General features: G+C 37.7%; 2 protein-coding genes across 7 annotated transcripts in view; one reads left to right on the top strand and one right to left on the bottom strand.

The window, feature by feature from the left end:
• Positions 1 to 14758, top strand: part of LOC127427442 (delphilin-like) — a 34152-nt gene extending 19394 nt beyond the window's left edge. For 2 of the 4 annotated variants that reach the window (XM_051675050.1, XM_051675053.1), the window contains 14 exons: positions 466 to 591; positions 1977 to 2059; positions 3257 to 3401; positions 4963 to 5279; positions 6713 to 7486; positions 7590 to 7677; positions 9705 to 9794; positions 9996 to 10192; positions 10303 to 10458; positions 12349 to 12435; positions 12583 to 12712; positions 12822 to 12940; positions 13193 to 13357; positions 13443 to 14758. In XM_051675050.1, the coding sequence (XP_051531010.1) occupies positions 466 to 591; positions 1977 to 2059; positions 3257 to 3401; positions 4963 to 5279; positions 6713 to 7486; positions 7590 to 7677; positions 9705 to 9794; positions 9996 to 10192; positions 10303 to 10458; positions 12349 to 12435; positions 12583 to 12712; positions 12822 to 12940; positions 13193 to 13357; positions 13443 to 13514 (2549 nt within the window). In that variant the 3' untranslated portion in view covers positions 13515 to 14758. The remainder of the gene's footprint in view (positions 1 to 465; positions 592 to 1976; positions 2060 to 3256; positions 3402 to 4962; positions 5280 to 6712; positions 7487 to 7589; positions 7678 to 9704; positions 9795 to 9995; positions 10193 to 10302; positions 10459 to 12348; positions 12436 to 12582; positions 12713 to 12821; positions 12941 to 13192; positions 13358 to 13442) is intronic. The other 2 variants (XM_051675051.1, XM_051675052.1) reach the window with 2 other exon arrangements.
• Positions 14759 to 15566: 808 nt separating this feature from the next.
• LOC127427233 (rho GTPase-activating protein 17-like) overlaps positions 15567 to 22889 on the bottom strand; it is a 33020-nt gene continuing 25697 nt past the window's right edge. For 2 of the 3 annotated variants that reach the window (XM_051674698.1, XM_051674699.1), the window contains exons 15-20: positions 22150 to 22241; positions 21896 to 22052; positions 20415 to 20678; positions 19718 to 19845; positions 18452 to 18997; positions 15567 to 17361 (exon numbers count right to left, since the gene is read on the bottom strand). In XM_051674698.1, coding sequence (XP_051530658.1) covers positions 17246 to 17361; positions 18452 to 18997; positions 19718 to 19845; positions 20415 to 20678; positions 21896 to 22052; positions 22150 to 22241 — 1303 coding nt within the window. In that variant the 3' untranslated portion in view covers positions 15567 to 17245. The remainder of the gene's footprint in view (positions 17362 to 18451; positions 18998 to 19717; positions 19846 to 20414; positions 20679 to 21895; positions 22053 to 22149; positions 22242 to 22889) is intronic. The other variant, XM_051674700.1, reaches the window with a different exon arrangement.

Genomic DNA, 22889 nt, shown 5'->3' with positions numbered 1-22889 from the left:
CAGTCATCATGTGGATTTTATTTTATTTATTTTATTTGTTTAATTTTCAATTTGTTTGTTCTGTTTTTGTTTAGTATTAGGGTTTTCTTTTCTCAGTTTTGTTTTATTTTTAGTTTAGTTTTTAGAATATTTCATTTTTTATTATAGTTTTAGTATTTTAGGGCTACCAAATCTAATGTGTTAACTGATATCATTTAACTATTGTTGAACATCTGTCTAGTGTCATCGTTTTCTTGTGGCATTTTCATTATAAATTATAAGCATTTTTGTTATAAATGTTTAAGATTTTATAAGACACTGTATGTTAAAAAATAATTTTATTTAGTTATGGAGTCATGAACATTTATTTTTAAATTACTTACCATTTTTGCAGTAATGACAGTTTTTATTTCAGCTTTTATTTAAGTTAAAAAATGTCATTTAGTAACACTGATTCTGACAGTGGGTGTATGTTTATTACTGCAGAACCAGAGGTAGCTCCAGAGACCCACAGACGGAGCTGCTCCATGCGAGTGTCAGGTTCCTCTCACAAAAACACCGTAAGAGAGAGAAGCTCAGACGACTGCATTATCGGCACTCACCTCGGAATGGGTATGTCATTCTCCTCACATCTGATTTTGTCTAGCTATTGACTGATAAGTTTATATCGAATATTATAGGGAAGACCGGGGTTAGTTGTCACACTGAGAAGTGATCACATGGGCTATATCTCAGTGACTATGTGGTTTTGAGTCAAAAGTCAAACTACATGTGTTTTATTTTATTTATTTTTTTTAGCAGAGGTTTGGTTGGTTTGTTTCAAATCTAGTTCAAAACTCTCTTGAATTATAATAAAACAAAAATGTATTATATCTTTCAAACTAAAATTCCAGTGTCATCATATTTTTGTTATGCACCTTTTCCTGAACTCGGAAGTGTTCCAAGATTCAGAAGAGAAGCCTGTTTTTGTTTTCCGGTCTCCTAGGTTTTCACTTTACAAAGTTGTGATGACTGTTTTTTGATAGTGCTTCACTCATTAAAGTTTAAGGAGAAGGTAGATGACATGAAGCGAAGGCCGGTGGTCAGTTAAGTTAAGATCATTAACTACTTCGAGTTGTTACGACAAGTTGAGCCTGAACTAATTTTTACTCCAACTAACACTTCTCCATCTGAATTACTTGTTTCGGTAGTTTTTTTAATTGCTGCTTATTATGGCGACTGGAACCAGAAAACAAAACAGTCCAGCAGCATTCAGGATCATCATAGTGCTGCCCAGTAGATGCTCAGGTAAACTGTGGATAGCTTTTGGATAAAAAAATGAACACAATAACCAGACTAGCGTACATTACGGCAAAAAGTTTTTGTAAAATGCTATAAATTCTGTTTATATAATTTATTAATTACAATATTTATTGGCCAGAACAATTGTTTGATATATTTATATATTGCATTTTCCATTTTTATTCTTTCATGAATTGTTTTGTGCTTTATAATTGTTAAAATTTTACATATTCCATAAAGGTCAATGTGTGTTCAATGAACTGTATCTTTTTTCCTGGGTAATAACAGTGGAAATGTTCCACATCTTTTTTATAGCCAAGACTATAAGGTATGTTGCTGTACAGAAACTGACTTTCAAAACCAAAACATTTACCCTGAGAAATATTCACTGGAGTAAAAAGTGTGACAACTAGCCCTGGCCTGCCTTATATGATATGCATTGCTCCATTGTAACATTTCTTCAGCTAGCCATGCCATTCTGTCAATCTTGTGGGGTAAACATGCAATCAAAACTGTTCACAGTCATGTTTATGATTCACCAAGCATCTATTAGGAAAAGCTATAAACTGCTTGTAAGTGTTGTACGCCTCTCAGCCACCCACCACCCAGACTCGCTGCTAAAGCTGATCGCTCTCAGCCTCGTTAAAGCTCCTGAAGGGCCAGCAGCTTTCTGTGCACATGCTCTGTTTTTGGACAGCACTCTCTCTCTATCTCAGGAACATTCACTGATCCTGTGACTCCAGAGGAAAGACAGTGTGGGGATGGGACTTCCTTCCCAGAATCCCCAGATCTCAGCCACGTGGGTACCATTTACTGCTCATCCAAAATTCATTGGGTCTCATTCACTAACTGTGTTCAACATATTTGTGCGTAAAACCGCTGTACAAGTGTTTTCACGCAGAAATCATGATTCACTGATAAGTTTGCACTTAAATTTATTTCAAAATTTGGGATAACATTTAGAACCCACTGAAACCGCATGTACACAATAATCACAGACTCCTGGTGACCTTAGAAACATGGAATGTTTTAAAGGAATAGTTCACCCAAAAATGAAAATTCTCTCATTATTTACTCACCCTCATGATATCCCAGGTGTGTATGACTTTATTTCTTCACCAGAACACATTTAAAGAAAAATAGGAATCATCTTTGCTCATTAGGTCCTTTAAATGCAAGTGAATGAAGATTTCTCTTTTGAAGCTCCAAAAATCACAGACAGTCAGCATAAACGTCATCCAAACGACACAAGCTGTTAAATTAATGTCTTTTAAAGCAACATGATCGCTTTTGGTGTGAAAAAGATAAATATTTAAGTACTTTTTTTAGCTCTAAATCATGCTTCCGTTCTGCAGCAGGATGTGTCTGACATAATCGCATTGGCATTTGAAACACGTGAGAACTGAGGCACGGACATAACAGCAGGAAGAGCAGTGCTGTTTACAAGTGAGAATGAGGAACGCTGTACAGTAGTTTGTTTGGTTTTGGTTTAGATCTGTATTTGTATCTGTTTCTTTACTCATAATAGTACGTTTGTGTGCTCATCCTGGATGTCACAGTCGATGTTCACTGGACCATCAAGCCATCTTGGGGGGGGTGGGGGGTTCACAGAACGTTACCCTATGACCATGTGCTACACAGACGTATTTCGCTGTTGCACACTGTCTATGTGTTTACATCGTCTTGATCGCGTGGGCCCCCTAGTGGCCTGCCTCCCTGGGCACATGCCCATAAAACCCCTTGGATGATTCACCTGTGTGTTACATTATGCTAATTACTGTAGGAAAACACTACTTAATTTAGAGTAATCATGATTGATCAATATTAGAACAAGTAAAAGAACAAATTTATATAGCTTTAAATAAAAATTCTGTGAAACTTTTTGCGTGAAAACATTTTTGCACACATAAGGACGCCAACCTTTGTGAATGAGACCTGTTGTCACTGCTGTTATTAAACCATGCACAGCCACATTTAACCATGCTACAACCTGTAGATGTCAGGAGTGTACACGGAGCTTGGGAATGTTTACGCCGGGAAAAGCAACAAGTCTCTCCAGAGTCACTCCTCACCCAGGGCAGTCGGCATGGGCCATGCAGAGAACAATACATACACTCAGTCTTTCACACTCAGTAATGCAGGTATTCTGAGTTTACTTTGACTTCCACAATTGTCACCTAGTGAAAAAAGAATCTGAAACATGCAGCCATGATTATGATAGCTCATTACATTGCAAGCCAAACAGATATCATGATAATGGCTGTGTAAGACCATTTGACACTAAATATGCTTGCTTATGTAGATATCATTTAAGATATAACCTATTAGCATGTTTTAGTTCTTATTCCTGTTGCTTGTCTTGATTATTTGGAAACATTTTGAACATATAACAAAATCACTCTGTTGTGATTAACCAATATTGTTTTTATGACCGATATGCATTACTGATTTTTTATTTAAAAAAATCTGCCCTGAGACATAATAATAACTAAACAATACATCACCAACATCTGAAAGTGAACGCACTGATTAACAAGACTGTAACAGATAAAGGACGGGCAAGGAGGAGGCGGGAACTGGCTGAACAGTAAACATAAAGTTTAATAAGAAACTCAACATAAACTAAACGTAAACAAACACAGACGCACATGCAACGCGGCCACGTGCGTCTCTCTCTCTCTCTCTCTCTCTCTCTCGAACTGGTGCCTCCGGCTCCCCTTTATCTCGCTTTCCCGCTGATCAGCTGATTCAGCACTGGCCGTGCATCGTCACCTCCTCGTCACACTCCTCCACCCCCAAAATCTCTGGAGGGTTGACACTGCATTTCCGGCTGTTCTGTCAGCCGGTGGACCACCCCGCCTCCTGTGAACCTGGGGGAGAGACAAGGAGTGGTGTGGGGAGAAGGAAAGGGCAAGCAGAGACACATAGAGAGAGAGAGAGGAGAGAGAGAGAAGAACTTGCTCGCCGGCTCCCGGACGCGCTGTCGCCCGGTCCTCAACTGCTCCTCCACCCTCTGGCGGACACCAGCTTGCTCCTCCCCTGGTGGACGGCCACGGCTGCTCCCCTGGTGGATGGCAGCAGTGAGGACTCTGCAATAGCGCCTCCCTCCCAGGTTTCGGCACCACTGTAACAGATAAAGGACGGGCAAGGAGTAGGTGGGAACCAGCTGAAGAGTAAACATAAATTTTAATAAGAAACTCAACATAAAACAAACATAAACAAACACTGACGTACTTGTAACGCAGCCGTGTGCGTCTCTCTCTCTCGAACTGGTGCCTCTGGCTCCACCGGCTCCCCTTTATCTCGCTCTCACGCTGATCAGTTGATTCAGCGCTGGCTGTGCATCATCACGGCCCGGCCACGCCCTCCTCCTCATCACAGAGACTTACTGTATATAGTCAGCAATGAATTATTTAATATGTTTTATTGGCAATATATCCAAGGCTCTTTAAATCATTTGCAATCCAAGACTTTGCATAATTTGTCTTACACTATATGAGTTCACCTTTATTTTTGGGCTATATCTAATCTGACTTTATTGGTAAACCCGACATTAAAGAACCGATAACCAAATAAGTGGAAAAGTGTAAAAATTTTAAAAATATCGGTCGAACCAAACATCGGTCTGTCTCAATCTCTCCTAATATTCCTATGTACTATACTGTATATCTTCCTCATGACAGTTTCCTTTTTTTTTTTCAGGGAACCGTAAGTCGGGCCTCTCTCTGTCATGGACTGAATCTTTTCCTTGCCCTCAGTTTGAGCCTTACCAGCAGACTGTTCCTTCTCCAGGCAGTGTTGACTCAAATCCCTATGTTAGTTTGGACAGCCCCCCTCCATCCCCCCTGCCTTCTGATGAGCCCCCCAGCCCTCTGCCATACCGGAGGAAACTCTTTACATTCTCACGGCCACCTCGCAGCCGAGATACAGACAAGTTCCTGGATGCTCTGAGTGAGCAGTTGGGCCACCATGTTAATATCGTGGATGACTTTAAGGGAGGAGAGAATGACTATGAGGAGGTTAGTGTCAGACACAAAGTGAGTTTAGTAAGAGGGACTTAAAACATGTTTACACCTACCCCTGCGTCCGAATATGCAAACTTCCCTACTATATTGTTTGCCAAAAGCAGTATGTCAAATGAGTAGGGTGTCCGAATACTCAGTCTTCATAAAACAGTAGGCGAAAAATACCTAGATGACCTACTATTTTCTGTGAGATTTTGAAGTGCGCATCCACTGGACACTGTATTATCCCATAATTCTACGGGAGCTGAGGAGACATTATATTCAAAATAATTAATTTAAAAATCGAGAGTCGGCGGCTCATTTGAACTGCTATAGATACCAAGAAAGTTGTAACTTCTGGTAAAATTTAACTTGTTAAACAAAAGTAAATAATTTTTGCGGTTGTTGTTACGACGTCATATTTCGGGTCATAGGACAATGGCCACAATGATGTATGTCCAGGAATGTATTCATACTACTCGCATACAGTACCTAAAGAACAGTTTATTAATGGCCAAGAAGTACGTTTTTCATCAAATGCAGTACATACTCTTAAAGTATGTGAATTCGGACGCAGATCCGAAGCACATCCAAGTCTGATGTGATTAAATGACATAAAAGTCTAAAATATTCTTAATAAATTATTAACATGAAAACTATTAGCAATGAATCAGATGCAAAAATCTCTTCATTCTCTTAAAAATTAAGAAATTAATTCTTCTGAAAATTAACTATCAAGAAAGTGACCTGACCTCAAAATAAAATAAAAAAAGAATAGTATTTTAGACTCTTATTTATTTTATTTTATTATTTTTGAAATTGTGTGCATGTTTTTCGTGCCAAAAATTCTGATTGGTTTAAAAAGGCCTTTAGATTAAATACATTTGTCAAGATCAAGCAGATAAACAGTAGCATATAGAGAAGGGTCCAATAGTCCACATTGAAAATCTGGTTGTAAAATTTTTTTGGGTCACTAATCAAATGTAAGCAGATTTGTGTCATTGACCATATTAACTCCTTGGAAGTTAAAAAGGTCATATTTTTTTGCTTCCATTAAAGCACACATAGAAAATTCTTAAATCATGGTAGAATAACATGGATTATGTTTTGCACAAACTTATAGAGTCCACGCCAACCTCAAGTGCATGCTGCCATTGAAGCAAGTGAACCAAATATGACTAATATACCAAATACTAAGGAATCACTAATTTTACAATTCAACTTTTCACTCAAATTGTTATGCTGATAATATAATTTGTAATGAATTGTTTTTATTTTAAATAAAAAATAATACATTTACATTTAGACATTTAGAAGCCACTTTTATCCAAAGTGACTTACAAATGAGGAACTAATGAAAAATATTAGTATTCTCAGTCTTTTGAAACCCACTATACATAACTGTACCGTTTTGGTTTGCATCCTCAATATCTTTGTGATATTGCTAGATGAGTTTCCAGGATGAGCAGGAAGTGAACATGCTGCCTCATGAGTTGAGCAGTGCCAGCAGTGAAGACCACAGCAGCAGCGATGATTCCACCTCCATCACCTACTCCTTTGGCTCTGACCACATCCCGCCTCCTCCACAGAGCCCTCCGCCCCCACCACCTCCTCTCCAGTTCATCGATCCTCCCTCACCTATTCCCCTCACCCCTGAGCACCTGCCCCAGCCCCCCCCAGCCTTCCAGCACCACCCCATTATAGCCCCGCCTCCACCGCCACCCCGCCCCTTCCTTACTAACCGTCCCTCACTGTACAAGGTGCTGCCCACCAGTGAGGAACTCAGAACCCAGCACACCCACCCTCGACACTCCTCTCCCCAGCCCATCGCTCAGCAGGTTCACCAATTTCACCAACCGAAGGCTCACCCCATCCTGCAGTCATCCCCGCACACTTCCCCTCAGCCCTCACATGTAACAACACAGCACACCCAGCTACGACATCACACCCAGTCCATCTACCAAACCCAGCAGACTTCTGCTGCCAGGACTTCCCCGAGTCTGTCCAAACAACAGAGCCTCCATTCCCAACCTTCGCAGCAAACCTTCGAGGGTACACTGTCAAGCAAGGCACCTCCACCGCCCCCACCTCCTCTACCCCCACCTTGTGATCCTCCACCTTTGCCCAAATCCAGCCCGAAAGCATCTGACAACAACCAAATGAGTGTGAAGAGACTGCGCTGGGAGCAGGTGGAGAACTCAGAGGGAACTATCTGGGGACAGGTTAGTTAGTGATGTATAGCAACCACAGTGCTAACCAGAAGCATGTTCAGGTGTAAGCAGAGATCATGTGATCAAATACTGAGTGCAGATGTCTGTTTGTTAGCTTGGAGATGATCCTGATTATCATAAACTGAGTGACATGGTGAAGTACCTGGACCTGGATCTGTACTTTGGCACACAGAGGAATTCCAGTAAGATCTTTTTAATTCTAGCCAGTCTAGTGCAATATATACTGCATGTACACATCCAATACATAATACATGTTCTGTATACTGCATGTATCACCATCCCTTTCAATATTGAGACATTTAACATCATATCATGTCTTTAAAGGATTATCTACAGTATACAGTGGCTCCAAATAGTATTTGGACACCTTTGGACACTTAATTTACCAGTGTTGGGTGTAATCTGATTATGAAGTAATTAGTTAATAATAATCTAATTGTAATCGAATTACCTTTTTTGTTAAAAAGTAGTGTAAAACATAAAATTTCAAATTCTTGTAATCAGATTACAGTTACTGACTTTCAATTAAGGTAATTACTTACTTGGGTTACACATTTCAAAATAATATTATCTAAAACACAGGTGTCAAACTCAAGGCCTGAGGGCCAAATCTGGACCGCGAGCTAATTTCAGAAACTTAGGATGGCAGGTGAACAAAATATCTTGCTGACCAAATATCATCGTTTACATCTGCATCCCAGACTCAAAATCAGTGCATACTGTCAAATTTGAATTTCAATGCACAAAATATGCAATATTATTGGTAATTGCATGGGCTTACTTCCACATTTTCAAATGGCCCTTTGAGGGCACACATAACGCTGATGCAGCCCGGGCTGAAATTGAGTTTTACATACCTGATCAAAAACATGAATTATGTGTTGTGCTGAGTGTATGACTTGTGTGTGACAATGAACAAGGTGGACATGTAGACATTATTCTTAATTCATTAAGCAGAAAATCTTAATATTTTCGATGAAAAGTGTTCCAGAAATTAACTTAAAAGTCATCAGTTATGTGATTGCTTTTTCTATGAAGTAATCAGTAAAGTAGTTTGATTACAGTTTTAGATAAGTAATTCCCTATTTGTAGTGGATTGTTTTTTTGAGTAACTTACCCAACTCTGTAGGTCACTTTTAAAATTGGATGAATTTCATTGCATTAGACACTAAAAGTATGATATACAAAACCAAGTGGCAGAACTGGCTTCTCTTTTCTGAGACATTTTGTACAATTAATGGGCTTTTACAACTGTTTCCAAGGTAATTTTTAGTGAATGCATGATGCATTTACCAGAAGTGTTTAAGTGTAGTTCATTTTGAACAACTCTCGGAAATAGATAAAATATTTGTATTTATGGTAATGACAGTGGAGGAGGTTTGGTTTTGGCGGACTAGATCTGCTTTATGCATGCTGCTGCTGTTGCTGCATGACATGAGTCAGTATGCTGCTGCTGTTGGCACGGAAACATGATGCTGCTGAGACAGAAGAGACATTCTGCTGCCGTAACTGTACAAAGATAAAGATAAATCCCCCGTAAAGCAGATCTAGACAAGTGGTTCTGGGGAGGTGGAGGGAGAACGCTACATGTAACGGCACTGCTGTAGCCGGGTCCCTGTGTATTGCGTGAGGTGAGTTCCAGTTTTATATATTTTGATTAGAGGGAAATCTTCTGATTGAGTTCATAGAGGGATGTGTGCCTGTTCGATCTATCAGCCCACGCCATGTAGAGTTTCATAACTGAACTTAATTGTCATTTCATTACATTAACTATGACAACCATAAAGTGTCCAAATACTTTTTGTCTTAATATTGATTAATATATCTATTGTTTGATCATTTAAAACCTAACAAACTTTTGCTTGAAAAGTGTTATTTTGTTGTATATTGCAAAGACATTTATACATTTTTAAGTGTGGCTTCTGTCTCTAAATTCTTTTTGGGGCCTCTGTGCATAAATATTACTGTCTTCATCCTTATTGTTGCACCCTTGTTGTAACCTGTCATTTTGATGGTGAAAATGTACTACTCAATTACCTTGTCTATTTTTGTAATTTTCAGCTCATCTCTCATGGAGACCTTTGTCTGTCTCAGATCTCATCATTCCCATTCAGTTACTGGCTTCTCACTGCCTTTATTTGTTCTCATATATTGTCTCCACTACTGGTACCAGCAGAGCTCATCCTTACACTGTTATTAAATGTGTCAGTCTCTCTTCCAGAGCCCACCTTCCTGCCTGAGAACTTTAAAAAGAAAGACATGGTTGAGATTCTCTCCCATAAAAAGGCCTACAACACTTGTGAGTATGACAAGGGTTGCGCTCAAGAGGAACCATCTAGATTGTACTCTGGGTGGTCACATTTAAAAAAACAACTATTGTCTAGTGTGGCATAGCTGTGTAGGAGTAGGTTAAATAGATGCTGTAGGTATTTGCAGAAATTTTTCAATGAGATTTTTAAATCTTTAGAGGATCTTTACCATGTCTGGCTGCCCTGTTCAGCTATCCTCATAGCGCATCTGAAGCTGTCCCCGAACGAACTACATGAAACCCTCATGACTATGAGCACTGAGCGTCTGGAGCCATCACACATTAAACAACTGTTGCTGTACGCTCCCAGCGACGAGGAGGTCAGACAGTTCCAGCATTACGACCAGGACCCAGCCAAGCTCAGTGAGCCCGACCAGTTTGTCCTACAGGTGCTCAGTTTGACAAAGTTTTACAAAGGAGACTAATGCTTTCGTTGTGATTTATGTGAAATCTTGTTTATTTGTAAATATTTATAGATTCTTATGGTTGTGTTCTACAGATGCTGCTTGTTCCAGAGTATAAAACCAGGCTGAGAAGTCTTCTTTTTAAGACCACTCTGCAGGAGAAAACAGAAGAAATGAGAGCTGCTTATGACTGCATCTACAAAGCCTCATTAGAGCTCAAAAACAGCAAGAGGTTGGCCAAGATCCTGGAGGTAAAACACTTATAACATAATTTAGCATATATGCAATTTATGATTAATCAACCCATACAGACATATGATATATGGCAATGCAGGTAAAATACATTTACATTATGATATAAAAATATGTCACTGACAGTAGATGCAACATATTTTTCAAAATATTACTAAAATGGCCATTTTAATACATGTTAAATATATTTCCCCAAATACACTACCATATGACACATATATTTCTATAAATTACAACATATGACTTGTATGTGTAAGTGAAAAAATTGTATAAATAAAAAAAAAAAAAAAAAAAAAACATGTTCTCCCCATGTTTGCACATCTACTTTAGGAAATGGCACAAACATGTCCACATTATGTTTTATTTACTTTTATGTATTTATTTATTTATTTTAAATGCTTTTATATATTTTTACTCAGTATGTGATACACAGGCGGCCAAAAGTTTGGAATAATGTACAGATTTTGCTCTAATGGAATGAAATTATACTTTTATTCACCAAAGTGGCATTCAGCTGATCACAATGTATAGTCAGGACATTAATAATGTGAAAAATTACTATTACAATTTGAAAAAATGTTCAGAACTTCTTAAACTACTTCAAAGAGTTCTCATCAAAAAATCCTCCATGTGCAGCAATGACAGCTTTGCAGATCCTTGGCATTCTAGCTGTGAGTTTGTCCAGATACTCAGCTGACATTTCACCTCACGCTTCCTGTAGCACTTGTCATAGATGTGGCTGTCTTGTTGGGCACTTCTCACGCACCTTACAGTCTAGCCGATCCCACAAATCTCAATGGGGTTAAGATCCATAACACTCTTTTCCAATTATCTGTTGTCCAATGTCTGTGTTTCTTTGCCCACTCTAACCTTTTCTTTTTGTTTTTCTGTTTCAAAAGTGGCTTTTTCTTTGCAATTCTTCCCATAAGGCCTGCACCCCTGAGTCTTCTCTTTACTGTTGTACATGAAACTGGTGTTGAGCGAGTAGAATTCAATGAAGCTGTCAGCTGAGGACATGTGAGGTGTCTATTTCTCAAACTAGAGACTCTGATGTACTTATCCTCTTGTTTAGTTGTACATCTGGCCTTCCACATCTCTTTCTGTCCTTGTTAGAGCCAGTTGTCCTTTGTCTTTGAAGACTATAGTGTACACCTTTGTATAAAATTTTCAGTTTTTTGGCAATTTCAAGCATTGTATAACCTTCATTCCTTAAAACAATGATTGACTGATGAGTTTCTAGAGAAAGCTGTTTCTTAAGACATGCCAGTTTATTGCATACTGTGGAAACTCATAGACAAACACAAAGACAATGTTAAGCTTCATTTAATGAACCAAATAGCTTTCAACTGTGTTTGATATAATGGCAAGTGTGTTTCTAGTACCAAATTAGCAATTTAGCATGATTACTCAAGGATAAGGTGTTGGAGTGATGGCTGCTGGAAATGGGGCCTGTCTAGATTTGATCAAAAATGACTTTTCAAATAGTGATGGTGCTGTTTTTAACATCAGTAATGTCCTGACTAAACTTTGTGATCAGTTGAATGCCACTTTAGTGAATTAAAGTACAAATTTCCTTCCGAAACAGCAAAATCTGAACATTATTCCAAAGTTTTGGCCACCAGTGTATGTGAAGCACTTTGTGCTGCACTTAAGTATAAAAGGTGCTATACAAATAAAATGTATTATTATTTTAATACATGAACTAAAATGTTATGTTCCTGTATGGTCATACAGTATATCAGATTTATGTGTGGGAAATTATCTTCATTTTGGGAATTTTATATCTTTTATTGATTCTAAATTCTATGCAGAGACACTCATTTTTCTTTCCAAATGTAATGATGTGTGTCTTAATTTAAATATTGTTCTAACAATTTTACTGTTTTCAGTTTGTTTTAGCAATGGGAAATTATCTTAATAATGGTCAACCCAAGACAAATAAAACAACAGGGTTCAAAATAAATTTTCTCACTGAGGTATGTATGCTTACAACAATTGCAAACAAAAATTTGCAACATTTCTGTAAAGAACTGCAATACCTTAATTACTGTTCATTTTAAATACATTTCCCCTAATTATAATAAGTGCTGGTATATGAATTAAAATATACCTCCCCTCCCCAGCTAAACACAACAAAAACAGTTGATGGAAAGTCAACCTTCCTCCATATTCTTGCCAAATCATTATGCCAACACTTCCCAGAACACCTCGGCTTCGCCAGGGACCTCAGAACAGTGCCACTAGCAGCCAAAGGTACGTTTTCAGTACAGATATCCATTAGATGTTTGGATATTTCTAACAATCATAACTGGTGTCAATTAACTGTACTGATGGCTGATCACATTTTCACTCTTAATTGCAGTCAATCAGAGGACCATTACTGCTGACCTCAGTGACCTTCACTCTACCATCCAGGACATAAGGACTGCCTGTTCAAAGATCCCAGCTACTGCAGAGGATCGCTTTGCAACAGTTATGAGTGTATCCACCTACAAAAAGATATTATTTATTGTAATGGCACAGAATTTGAATGAATGACAACATTACAGATTTTCTGTCTTTTTCTTGACTGAGTTCAATAATTTTCTAAACACCTTGTATATGTTTTCACATCATTCACAGCAGTGTAAAAAATTATTTGCAAAAATCCTCTTACGATTCCACTATAGTAAATAACTTTATAATCTGTCTAATCAGTCGCTGTGTATTGGCCCTTGACCCTAATATAACTAGAGCTTCCTGGAAAACTGTCATCCAGCTGTGCAATCACTGGACTCCTTGCAGCAAAGAGCTATGGATGAGTTTAATAAGGTGGCCACCTACTTTGGAGAAGACAGCAAGGCCACCACCACTGAAACCTTCTTTGGTATCTTTGCTGAGTTTATCTCCAAATTTGAGGTAGGTTTCTTTAATACATTATAAATCAGGATAAATAAGAGCAAAGTCATTTGAAGTTAGAGTTTGTTGTGTTTTTGTTTCATAGAGAGCACTGGGTGAGATACAGGGAACAGAAAACCCTAGAAGCCCCCGAATATCCTCACCGCTGGTATGGTGAAACCAGGTTTAACATTATGTGCTCTCCTTAACTAAGGATGCCCATGTGCCAATGAAATCACAGAGAACTTGATAGCAAGGAAGGAGATGAACCTTACTTTGTCTGACTTATATTATTTAAAAACCGCTTTAGAATAAAGAATAAAGATATATATATATATATATATATATATATATATATATATACAGTATATATTTATACAGATATGGAAAGTATATTAATATTGCTTAATTATTATAAAATTTAGTTTTGAGATTTCCAGCAGCTAGAGAATGTAACAGGAACAATAACGCATTGTTTCTTGCGGATGATGGTATTTTTGATGGTATATTTTGGTATTATGGTTCACAAGTGGACAATAGATCAGACGATTCAGGGATATGTTGTCCTTCATTGGTAAAACACTGGCCAGAAGAACTTAATAACTGCACACCAGACCACAAAGGTGTTTAACTTGCTCATCATAATGCCAAATGTAATCCTGCACAGTATTAGTGCTCTACACCATTGGGATACACCAATAACTACCCTCATATGTATGCTTTAGAACATAAGTGAAGATAAAGCAGTTTTTCCTTTTCCAGAACTCTGATCATTTGTTATGTACGGCAAGAGTAGTGGTAAAGCTGGTCAGTGGTTACATCCCGCATGAGAACCTGCGGTAGGTTTTACATCATGAAATTGCTTTACATGTATGACTATGATTTCTCTTGCTATGAAGATTCTAAGTTAAAAGACAATGCTAAAGTGTCAACTTTATTATATTTCAGAAAGGTAACCGTTCTGTCCATGTTCTTTTTAAAATGATTATGTAGCGTGTCTGTCTTTTGGTACTATTGTTTAAGTTTACTCGATGCATTTCTTCCTGAAGTCTTCTGTTCTTAAGAAATGCATGACCTTCCTTATTGCCTGTCGTTGTGTCAAAACAATATGTGTATTTTCTTAGTTCCTCGTCAGGACCACCATAACTTTTGGAAATCAAAGACAATTTGCATTCGAATGTAGCAGAGTGTTTATTTCTATTTATATAATGTATTAGCCTATTGTTTTGGTTGTTTGTGTATCTAATTGTTATATATTGAACTACAGTTTTACCAAATTAATTAATGTTTGTGTACAAATTGTTAGCGTAACTAGCCTAGTGTTTTCCTGAGCAGTTCTGTATTGGCTTCAGATTCAAGGGCCACATATTGCTGCATTTTAATGAGATGTCGAATTTGTTTTGCCTGAATAAATAAGCTTTTGCGGACTTCATATCTGTGTAACTATTTTTTACTATAATTGGATTCATATATAGTGAATAGATAGATGTTTAAAGGAAATGGCACTATTTTAAAAATTTAATCTAAAAGTTGTATTTAAAAATGATATAAAATTCATCAATTTATTGTTCAATTTAACTACATTTTTCAACTTGAATTAAAGGTTTATATGCCAACCTGCAGTGATTTTATTTTTGAAATAGGCTAATACACATCAGGTGGCACTCCACGTTCTGCATATCCCATATGAACATGACTATAATGACCTTGATACTTGGCAACACTATAAGTGCTTCAAAAAACAAGTTTCTATGAATATTTTTTATACCTGCCATCATACTAAAATAGCACCCTACATTACCTACTTGAAAATATGTTCAAACTCTCAGGTTTTATTTTGTGATAATATGCTGTAGATAAAATTTCCTGGTATTGAATAACTGCAACTTTTTTATTTTTGGACATTTCTTCACAGGGCAAGTATGACGCGTTAGATGGAAGACACAATCATTCACCTTTGTCAGAGCACAGTACTTGAACCCATCAATAGATTCTGGTAAGAGGCATAAGTGGTGATTCATGACACAGGTCAGAGTTAATGTAAGTTTATACTGCAGTCAAACAGACACTGATATAATTGTTTTATCAGAAATGTTGCTCCTTTTACATCCATGGCTCTACTGGCAAAAAAAAAAGAAAAAGAATTTAGAAAAACAAAAGCCTTTGGAACAGAACAAGAAACTATTGAAATTCAGGAGTCAACGACCACAAAACAAAATGCTGAAACAAGTTCATGTTTCACTTTTTTATTCTCTTTGAAGCAGTAATATCAAACATTTTTTTCCAGAGTTATTAAAGAGGAATATGTCTTCTGACGTGAAGCCTCTGAACTTCAAATGCACCATCAACATTTACAGTTTCATAAGTGTGAAGTCGAAAATAAGTGGATTTTCCAAACATTTGTAAAATAGTTATTGTACTTGGGTAAGGCAGCATGGTAAAGACAAGGGAAATTTACTAAAGGAAAAAAAAAAAAAAAAAAGACTCCAAGGACCATCAGAGGGCATGATTGTGTACATTTTTCTCATCATGTGAACATGGCAAACCAATTTTTCTGTCTTTGTAAAAAAAAAAAAAAAAAAGGCGTCATGTAATTAATTAACAAGCTGCTCACATTAGTTACAACAGTAATCTGGTGAATGCTGATAGGGTTGATTAGCAGAGAACATTAATTCCTTATATATTTTATGATGACCGATGGGCCAATGATAATCAGTGGTACGTGCACTCATGCACTCGGTGCTAGTGGCAGCTACTGAGGTTGATTCTTGTGATCAGAAAGCCATTTTATCTTCGGGTCAGGGTATCAAAATGGGTAAGTCACAATTTCAACATAATTTTTGGTTATTCTGATAATTGTGATGGACAGATAATAGAATATGAGATAAGGAAGGAGAAAAATGTAAGCAATTATTTCTGATCTGAGCTAATGTAGTTAGAAGAATTTCCAGCTGGCACATTTTACCCCACTTTGGTACCAAGTCGATTCTGTCCATGGTAAAAGTAGGGAAATACAAAGCTATCTTCTCAAGGTCTGGTAAACAAATAAAGGTATAACATTCCAGAATATCACTAAAGCATGTTTTGACCTTTTCCATCACATAAACTCACAGGTGAATAGCCTATTCATTTGTCTTTTCTGAAATTTGATAACCAATAGGAGATTGCTTCTTTCATATATGAAGAAATCAGGATTACATTTACACATAACTGAGTGCTCTACCTCATTTTTTTTAGGTCCAGTCATATTAATGCCCCCAAATGATGACAACATCAGCTGTGAAAGGCAAAAAACAAATCTGCATTTTTATACCTTAAACCAACATATTGCATGTAACTAATATCCAAACTGGAAAAGGCTCGAAAAAACAAAACAAAACAAAACAAAAAAACATACATTCACAACAAAGGAATGCACTGATGGAAACTACACATTTGTGTTTCCACATATTATATGAACTGTATTAGCTGACTGGAGACCTGCAGTCACAAGCTACACATAAAGCCACAGTTTTTGCTTTTTACTTAGTGTTTTCCACAGTTTAATTTGAGTATTTGCTCTGTTTAGCTAAGGCCACTTAAGACTCACCTACAAGCACCTCATTACAATCCATTTATTTCCTTGTTCACCAAATTCACCCCATCACCATACAAACCTGTCCCTTACATTTCAGCTCCTCATGCAATACAGGTCACTTTTCACTGCCATCACCATAAAAAGGCAGGTTTAAATAAATGCGCAACATGTTGGGGCAGCTGTTTCCCTAGTGCCACTGGAAGAGTTGATTGTCTGAAGCATAGTGTATTAGAGATGTACAGCCAAGATGATAAACACTTTGGTAATGGTGAGAAGAGCAGCCCTTCAGCAAACCTTTGGTTAAGGGAATGGTGTCGGGTTCAAGGTCATTTTTACAGGATGGTGCTCTCTGTGTCAAGGTCTGTCTCCTTAAGAAAGGTAACAGGCTTCTCAACAGCGATGTCAGGAACAAGGGCTCGACTCAGCCCTTTGAATGTCATCCCCGAATCTGAAAGCAAGAAATTGAGAAAAGAATATAAAACAGGTTTATTGAGTTTTAGTAATGAATGTTTTATAAATTCTTAGGTTTTTTTTAAATAAGCAAATTCCACCTTGCTGTAACATCATGCTACCATGCCAAAATACTCTCACGCGAGCTCAGTGTCAGGCGGTGAAGTTGTTTCTAACTCTAAATGTTTGTCCGTTGCTTTTATTTTACAGTCTGACTGTGGTGTCTGCGTAGGCTTTTTTTAAGATTGTAATCATTTCTGAAATCATATCTTTATTAAACATAAAAATGATTAAAAAAAAGACAATAACAGGTCCATTGGATTATTTGGTCATCATATCCATCTTCATGTAAAAGCAGCGACTGCATCCACTTCATTAGTATTAAAGAATGTAAAAGCATTTTCAGCCTTTGCTGACAATGCTTATAACACCACAAGCTACCAACAAGTACAGTAGCTAATATTTAACTATCAGATTATATAGTTTAAAAATTCACTACAAATGACTAATTACTTCTCTAAACTTGTTATCAGATTACTGATTTCATTGATTTCTTCATTGAAAAAGTAATCAAATGACTAATTACTTTTAAGTTACTCTCTAAAAAAACTTTTCACAGAAAAGCTATTGTTCTTTGCCCTCTACAAATTCAAAATAAGGTCTGTATTTCCTGCTTGTTCTTTCACTTGTTAGGGGGAGCACGCCCATCAGCTGTCACAGAAATGCAAACAGATTTACTGTATATATTAAATGTAATTCATGTTTTAAATGTATTCCAAAAATACATTATTATTTATTATCTGTAACCCATGTAAAGTACTTAAAAGTAATTAATTGAAAGTCAATAACAGTAATCTGATTACAAGAATTTAAAATGTAATGCACTACATTACTTTTTTTTACAAAAATAATTAGATTACAGTAATTAATTACTTTGTAATTAGATTACACCCAACACTGTTGATATCTCAAACGAGCCTGTTATATCAGCCTTTACATGTACTATAAAGCCCATGTGACACATACAGCCCATAAATAAACAGGATTTTAAACAAAAGCTTAGTGCAATGGAAATAAAAAAGCTTCACCCAGTGTTTTAAAGGCAGCACTGCAAATTCCATTGCTGTCGTTTCCTGTAGCTGGAGGCTGGGGAGGAGGGGGAACAGTAGGTCTGTTACGTGGTTTTGGCACAGGCCTCGGGCGAGGAAGAGATCCTGACTGAAACACCGGGGGAGCAGTTAGACTGGAACTGTCATGAAAGACTGCCGTGGGTGGAGGGGTACTCGGTGGAGTGGGAGTGTTTGGAGGAGAGGGGTCCTCTCCAGGGTCACCAGCAGTATGACCAAGAGCGCTTGGTTGGAGAGGGGGTGTGACTTGTGTTGGCGGCTGGGGGGGTGGATGATTGGGGGCCTGAATGAGAGGCTGGTTGCTTGAGTGGCGACGAGGGGTTGTGTTGGTTTGAGACTGTGGCTGTGTGGGGCTTATATTGGTTGGAGAGTAACTAGAGAGCGGTCTAGGGGACGGGCTGAGGGACTGAGGGGTGCCTGAAGAGGTTTGTTGCACTGACTGATTGGTTGGTTGCCCTGGTGGTGGATTGGCTGGTTTAGGAGGAGCTGGGGCTGGCTTCTTTGTACCTATAAATAAGAAGAGAATTTACTTTATTATATAGCAACTTTTAAAACTGTTTACAAACTGCTTTATGGAAGTTGACACAGTGCATCCATGGATGTTTTTTTGTTTTAAACAACATCAAAAATTAGGTTAACATTTTTATGAATACAGAAGGGAAAGTGTATATTTTAGGTCCTGTGACCAATTGTTTTATTTTTTTGTGTGTGTGCCATTTTTAGACATCTTTTTGCCTTCACTTGTTAATTTTAAATGGTCATTTGGTGTGACAATTGTTTGTTTTTTTTAAAATGTGCATATATTCCATATAGTCTCAATTAATATGAGGTCATAAAAGCCGCATGCGTAGTAATCATAAAATTATGCAAAATTACTCACATTTAAAAATGTAAGCTTATATAAATTATTACAAAAATGAGCAAATTGCTGTTTAAAATAGTTTAAGATTTAGTGTAGCAAGTCACTGCATTGACAAATTTAATGTCAGCTACCCATATGTAGAAAACATTCACATACATACTGTATATGAAAGGAGACAAAATAATAGCATATAGAAATAATATGAAACAATATAATAAACATAAATGAAAAGAATAAAATTAGAAATTGAAAAAAGAGAATTAAATTGAAGAAAAACCCTAGTAAAAAAGTAAGCATTGAAATACTTAAAATGTGCATTTAAAAGTACATTAAGTCAAGCTGCTGAGATTTGTAGGTTCATTAACCTCTATGTGTCATGTGAGGACTGGGCCCTGTAGATCCAGCCACAGGGTTCCCTGAACACAGCTGTCCTGACCCTCCAGTGCCATTTCTCTGAGCTGGAGGAGTGGACGCAGGGTCTCGATTCTTTGAACTAAGAGAAGGAAAAATATATATATTTAAAAAATCATGCACGTGAACATCATTCAGGTGAAGTGTAAAAATTCTGCACCCCTAGAATCACAAAACAAAACAGAAAAAAATAAATAAAATACATTGCCCAAACATTGATCGTCATTGGTCGCCCAAACAGATAGTCCCGCCTCAAACTCACACCATTGGCTGAGCCAATGTTGCTATGTCTGTGCTGGTTGGGATCCTCGAAAAACAGAGCAATGTTTTGAAAGCGCCACAGAACGACATTGTGGCTTTTTCAGGGAAGTCAATCTACAGATGGCTTACTTATTGTTGACTCTACATATTAGGCTTGGATAGGAGAAAGTATTTTAACATCCTAAAAAAAAATTACACACTTCACATTTAAGTCAGATTCTTTTGGAACATTTAATATTAAACAGTTTGCAAAAGTACAATGTTTAATTGGATTATTAATGAGATCACAGTAAAATCAATTGAGGACTCTCTCAACTTCACGTCTACTACAGTATGTAGGGATGACTCATTCATGCACAGCACTGGTCCAGCACATTGCAGGCCTCTTACCTGATCTCCTCAGTATGCTGAGCTAGAAGCTGCTGTGCTGCTGCCAGTGCAGCCATCCCCAGCGCCAGCCCAGGCTGGCAACCCTCTAAGCCCAGGCCCATCGGCGCAGGCTGCTGGAGCAAGAGCTCAGCCACAGGCTGAACCCCTACAGTACCTGCAGCCTCCACTGGGGGCAGCGGGGGTTGGAAGGCAGGCGAAGCGTGCTGCTTTCTAGGTACAGTATTGCCTCTACGAGGATTGTGGTCCATTAATTTATTAGCAGAGCTACAGAAAGAGGAAACAGCAAAGACACCACTAGTGCTAATAAGCTCCCCGCAGAGCGACACCACAGAAAAGAGGGGAATCTGCATTGGTTGAGACCCCCCTCCCCAACACACAATTTGCAGGGTTAAAAAAGGAAAAGCAAGGGAATTATCAGTAGAATGGAAAATACCCGAGTGGTTAATGGAGGGTATAATCTGATCCTTTTGGAGATGTTAAGCACATGTTGACAGCCTCAGTCACCATTCACTTTCATTACATCTTTTTTTCACAATGTGAATTGAATAGTGACTGAGGCTGTCCGTCTCTAACATTCTGCTTAAAGGGATAGATCACCCAAAAATGAAAATCTCATCATTTACTCACCCTCATGCCATCCCAGATGTGTATGACTTTCTTTCTTCAGTAAAACACAAAGATTTTTAGAAGAATATCTCAGCTCTGTAGGTCCATACAATACAAGTGTATGATGTTCAGACCTTTGTAGCTCCAAAAATCACATAAAGTAAACATAAAAGTAATCCATATGACTCCAGTGGTTAAATTCATATGTTCAGAAGCAATATAATATGGGTGAGAATGAGAAAAATATTTAAGTCCTTTTTTGCTCTAAATCTCCACTTTAACTTTCACTTTCAGATGTGAAAGTGAAACTAAACAGGCACCACATGTGACTTTCAAGTGAAAGTGGAGATTTAGAGTAAAAAAAAAAAAAAAAAAATTCATATACATTTTGACCTAAATTTTCATCCGTTTCTCACCCACACCTATTATATAGATTCTGAAAATATGGATTTAACAATTGGAGCCTTATGGATTACTTCTATGTTTCCCTTATGTGATTAGAGCTACAAAGGTCTGATCACCATTAACTTGCATTGTATGGACCTACAGAGCTGAAATATTCATCTAAAAATCTTCGTTTGTGTTCTGCAGAAGAAAGAAAGTCATACACATCTGGGATGGCATGAGGGTGAGTAAATTATGAGAGAATGTTCTTTTTAGGGTGAACTATCCCTTTAACATCTCCTTTTGTGTCCCACAGAAGATCATCTGGATTTGGAACAACATGAGGGTGAGTGAATTATAACTGAATTCATTTTTGGGTGGACTATACCTTTAATTGCAGATTTTTGTGATGCAAGAGGAAATGGGTGAATGATTCTTCAAATTTAACTGTTAATCGAGATGTTGTGTGAAGTAAATATCAGTATAAATACCTGTCTCTCCGGGGTAAGTCACCATCTGGGCCAACCATGCTACCAGGTCTCTTCCTCTCTATAGTGCCAAAGTCATACTCTGTTGGCGTCAGGTGGTTGACATTGTTTGGAAGGGGTGCGGGCATTGAAAACATGCCTGATACATTAAACTCCACATCTGACAAAAATAACAAGAAACAAGGGTAACCTTAAACCGTATTGTAATAATTTTGCATTGGGAATTGCTAAATATATTTAAGCTTTATGGCCCATACCCTCAGGAAAAAACCAGTCTGCATGCTGAATGATGGGTTCAATTATAGTAACCACATGAACAGAGGTAGCAGCAGCCATTTCGGCTAGGCTCCTGTGGGTAAAGAGAAAAGAGTTTACAAAGCCACTATAAAAATACAGCAATGTGTTTGCTGGGGCTGAAACTATTCGTCAACAATATCGACAGAGTCAACAATAAAAATATTGACGACAAATATTTTTTTTGTAAAATAGTCGTCCAGAGGAGACTGCCGTTCACAAGTACTTCAAAGCGCCCACAATTTCAAGTAGGTATAGCTGTAGGCCGGAGACCTCCAAATGGGGGTGGGATCTCCCAAAAGAGGGTGGGGTTACTCCAAAAGGGGGTTGCACCAACTCCAAAAAGGGAGCATCACTTCCACTCACAGTTAAGGTTAAGGAAAGTGTTAGGTAAGGGGCTCCCTATATCTTCAATGGTTGTTTGAAGCGACCGCCCCTTTTTGGAGCAATGCCTGCAGCTATACCCTTCTCCAAAATTTAGATAAAAGAAAGCATGGGGAAACTTAAAAAATACAGAATAAATGTCTTTTATCTATAATGCATGAATTATAAAAGTTCAAATAATAAAGAAGCAAGTCCTGTAGATCAGCACAAACTCTGCAACTGACATTTCTCATTGCAGTCAGAGATGTGATGTGACTCAGACACCATTCACTTTCATTGCATGGAAAAAGATGCAATGAAAGTAAAGGATAACTAAAAC

Source organism: Myxocyprinus asiaticus, chromosome 36 (assembly GCF_019703515.2).
Source record: "Myxocyprinus asiaticus isolate MX2 ecotype Aquarium Trade chromosome 36, UBuf_Myxa_2, whole genome shotgun sequence".
NCBI classification, from domain to species: Eukaryota; Metazoa; Chordata; class Actinopteri; order Cypriniformes; family Catostomidae; genus Myxocyprinus; species Myxocyprinus asiaticus.
The sequence above is the reverse complement of the archived record's forward strand: the minus strand, read 5'-3'. Positions and strand labels throughout refer to the sequence as shown.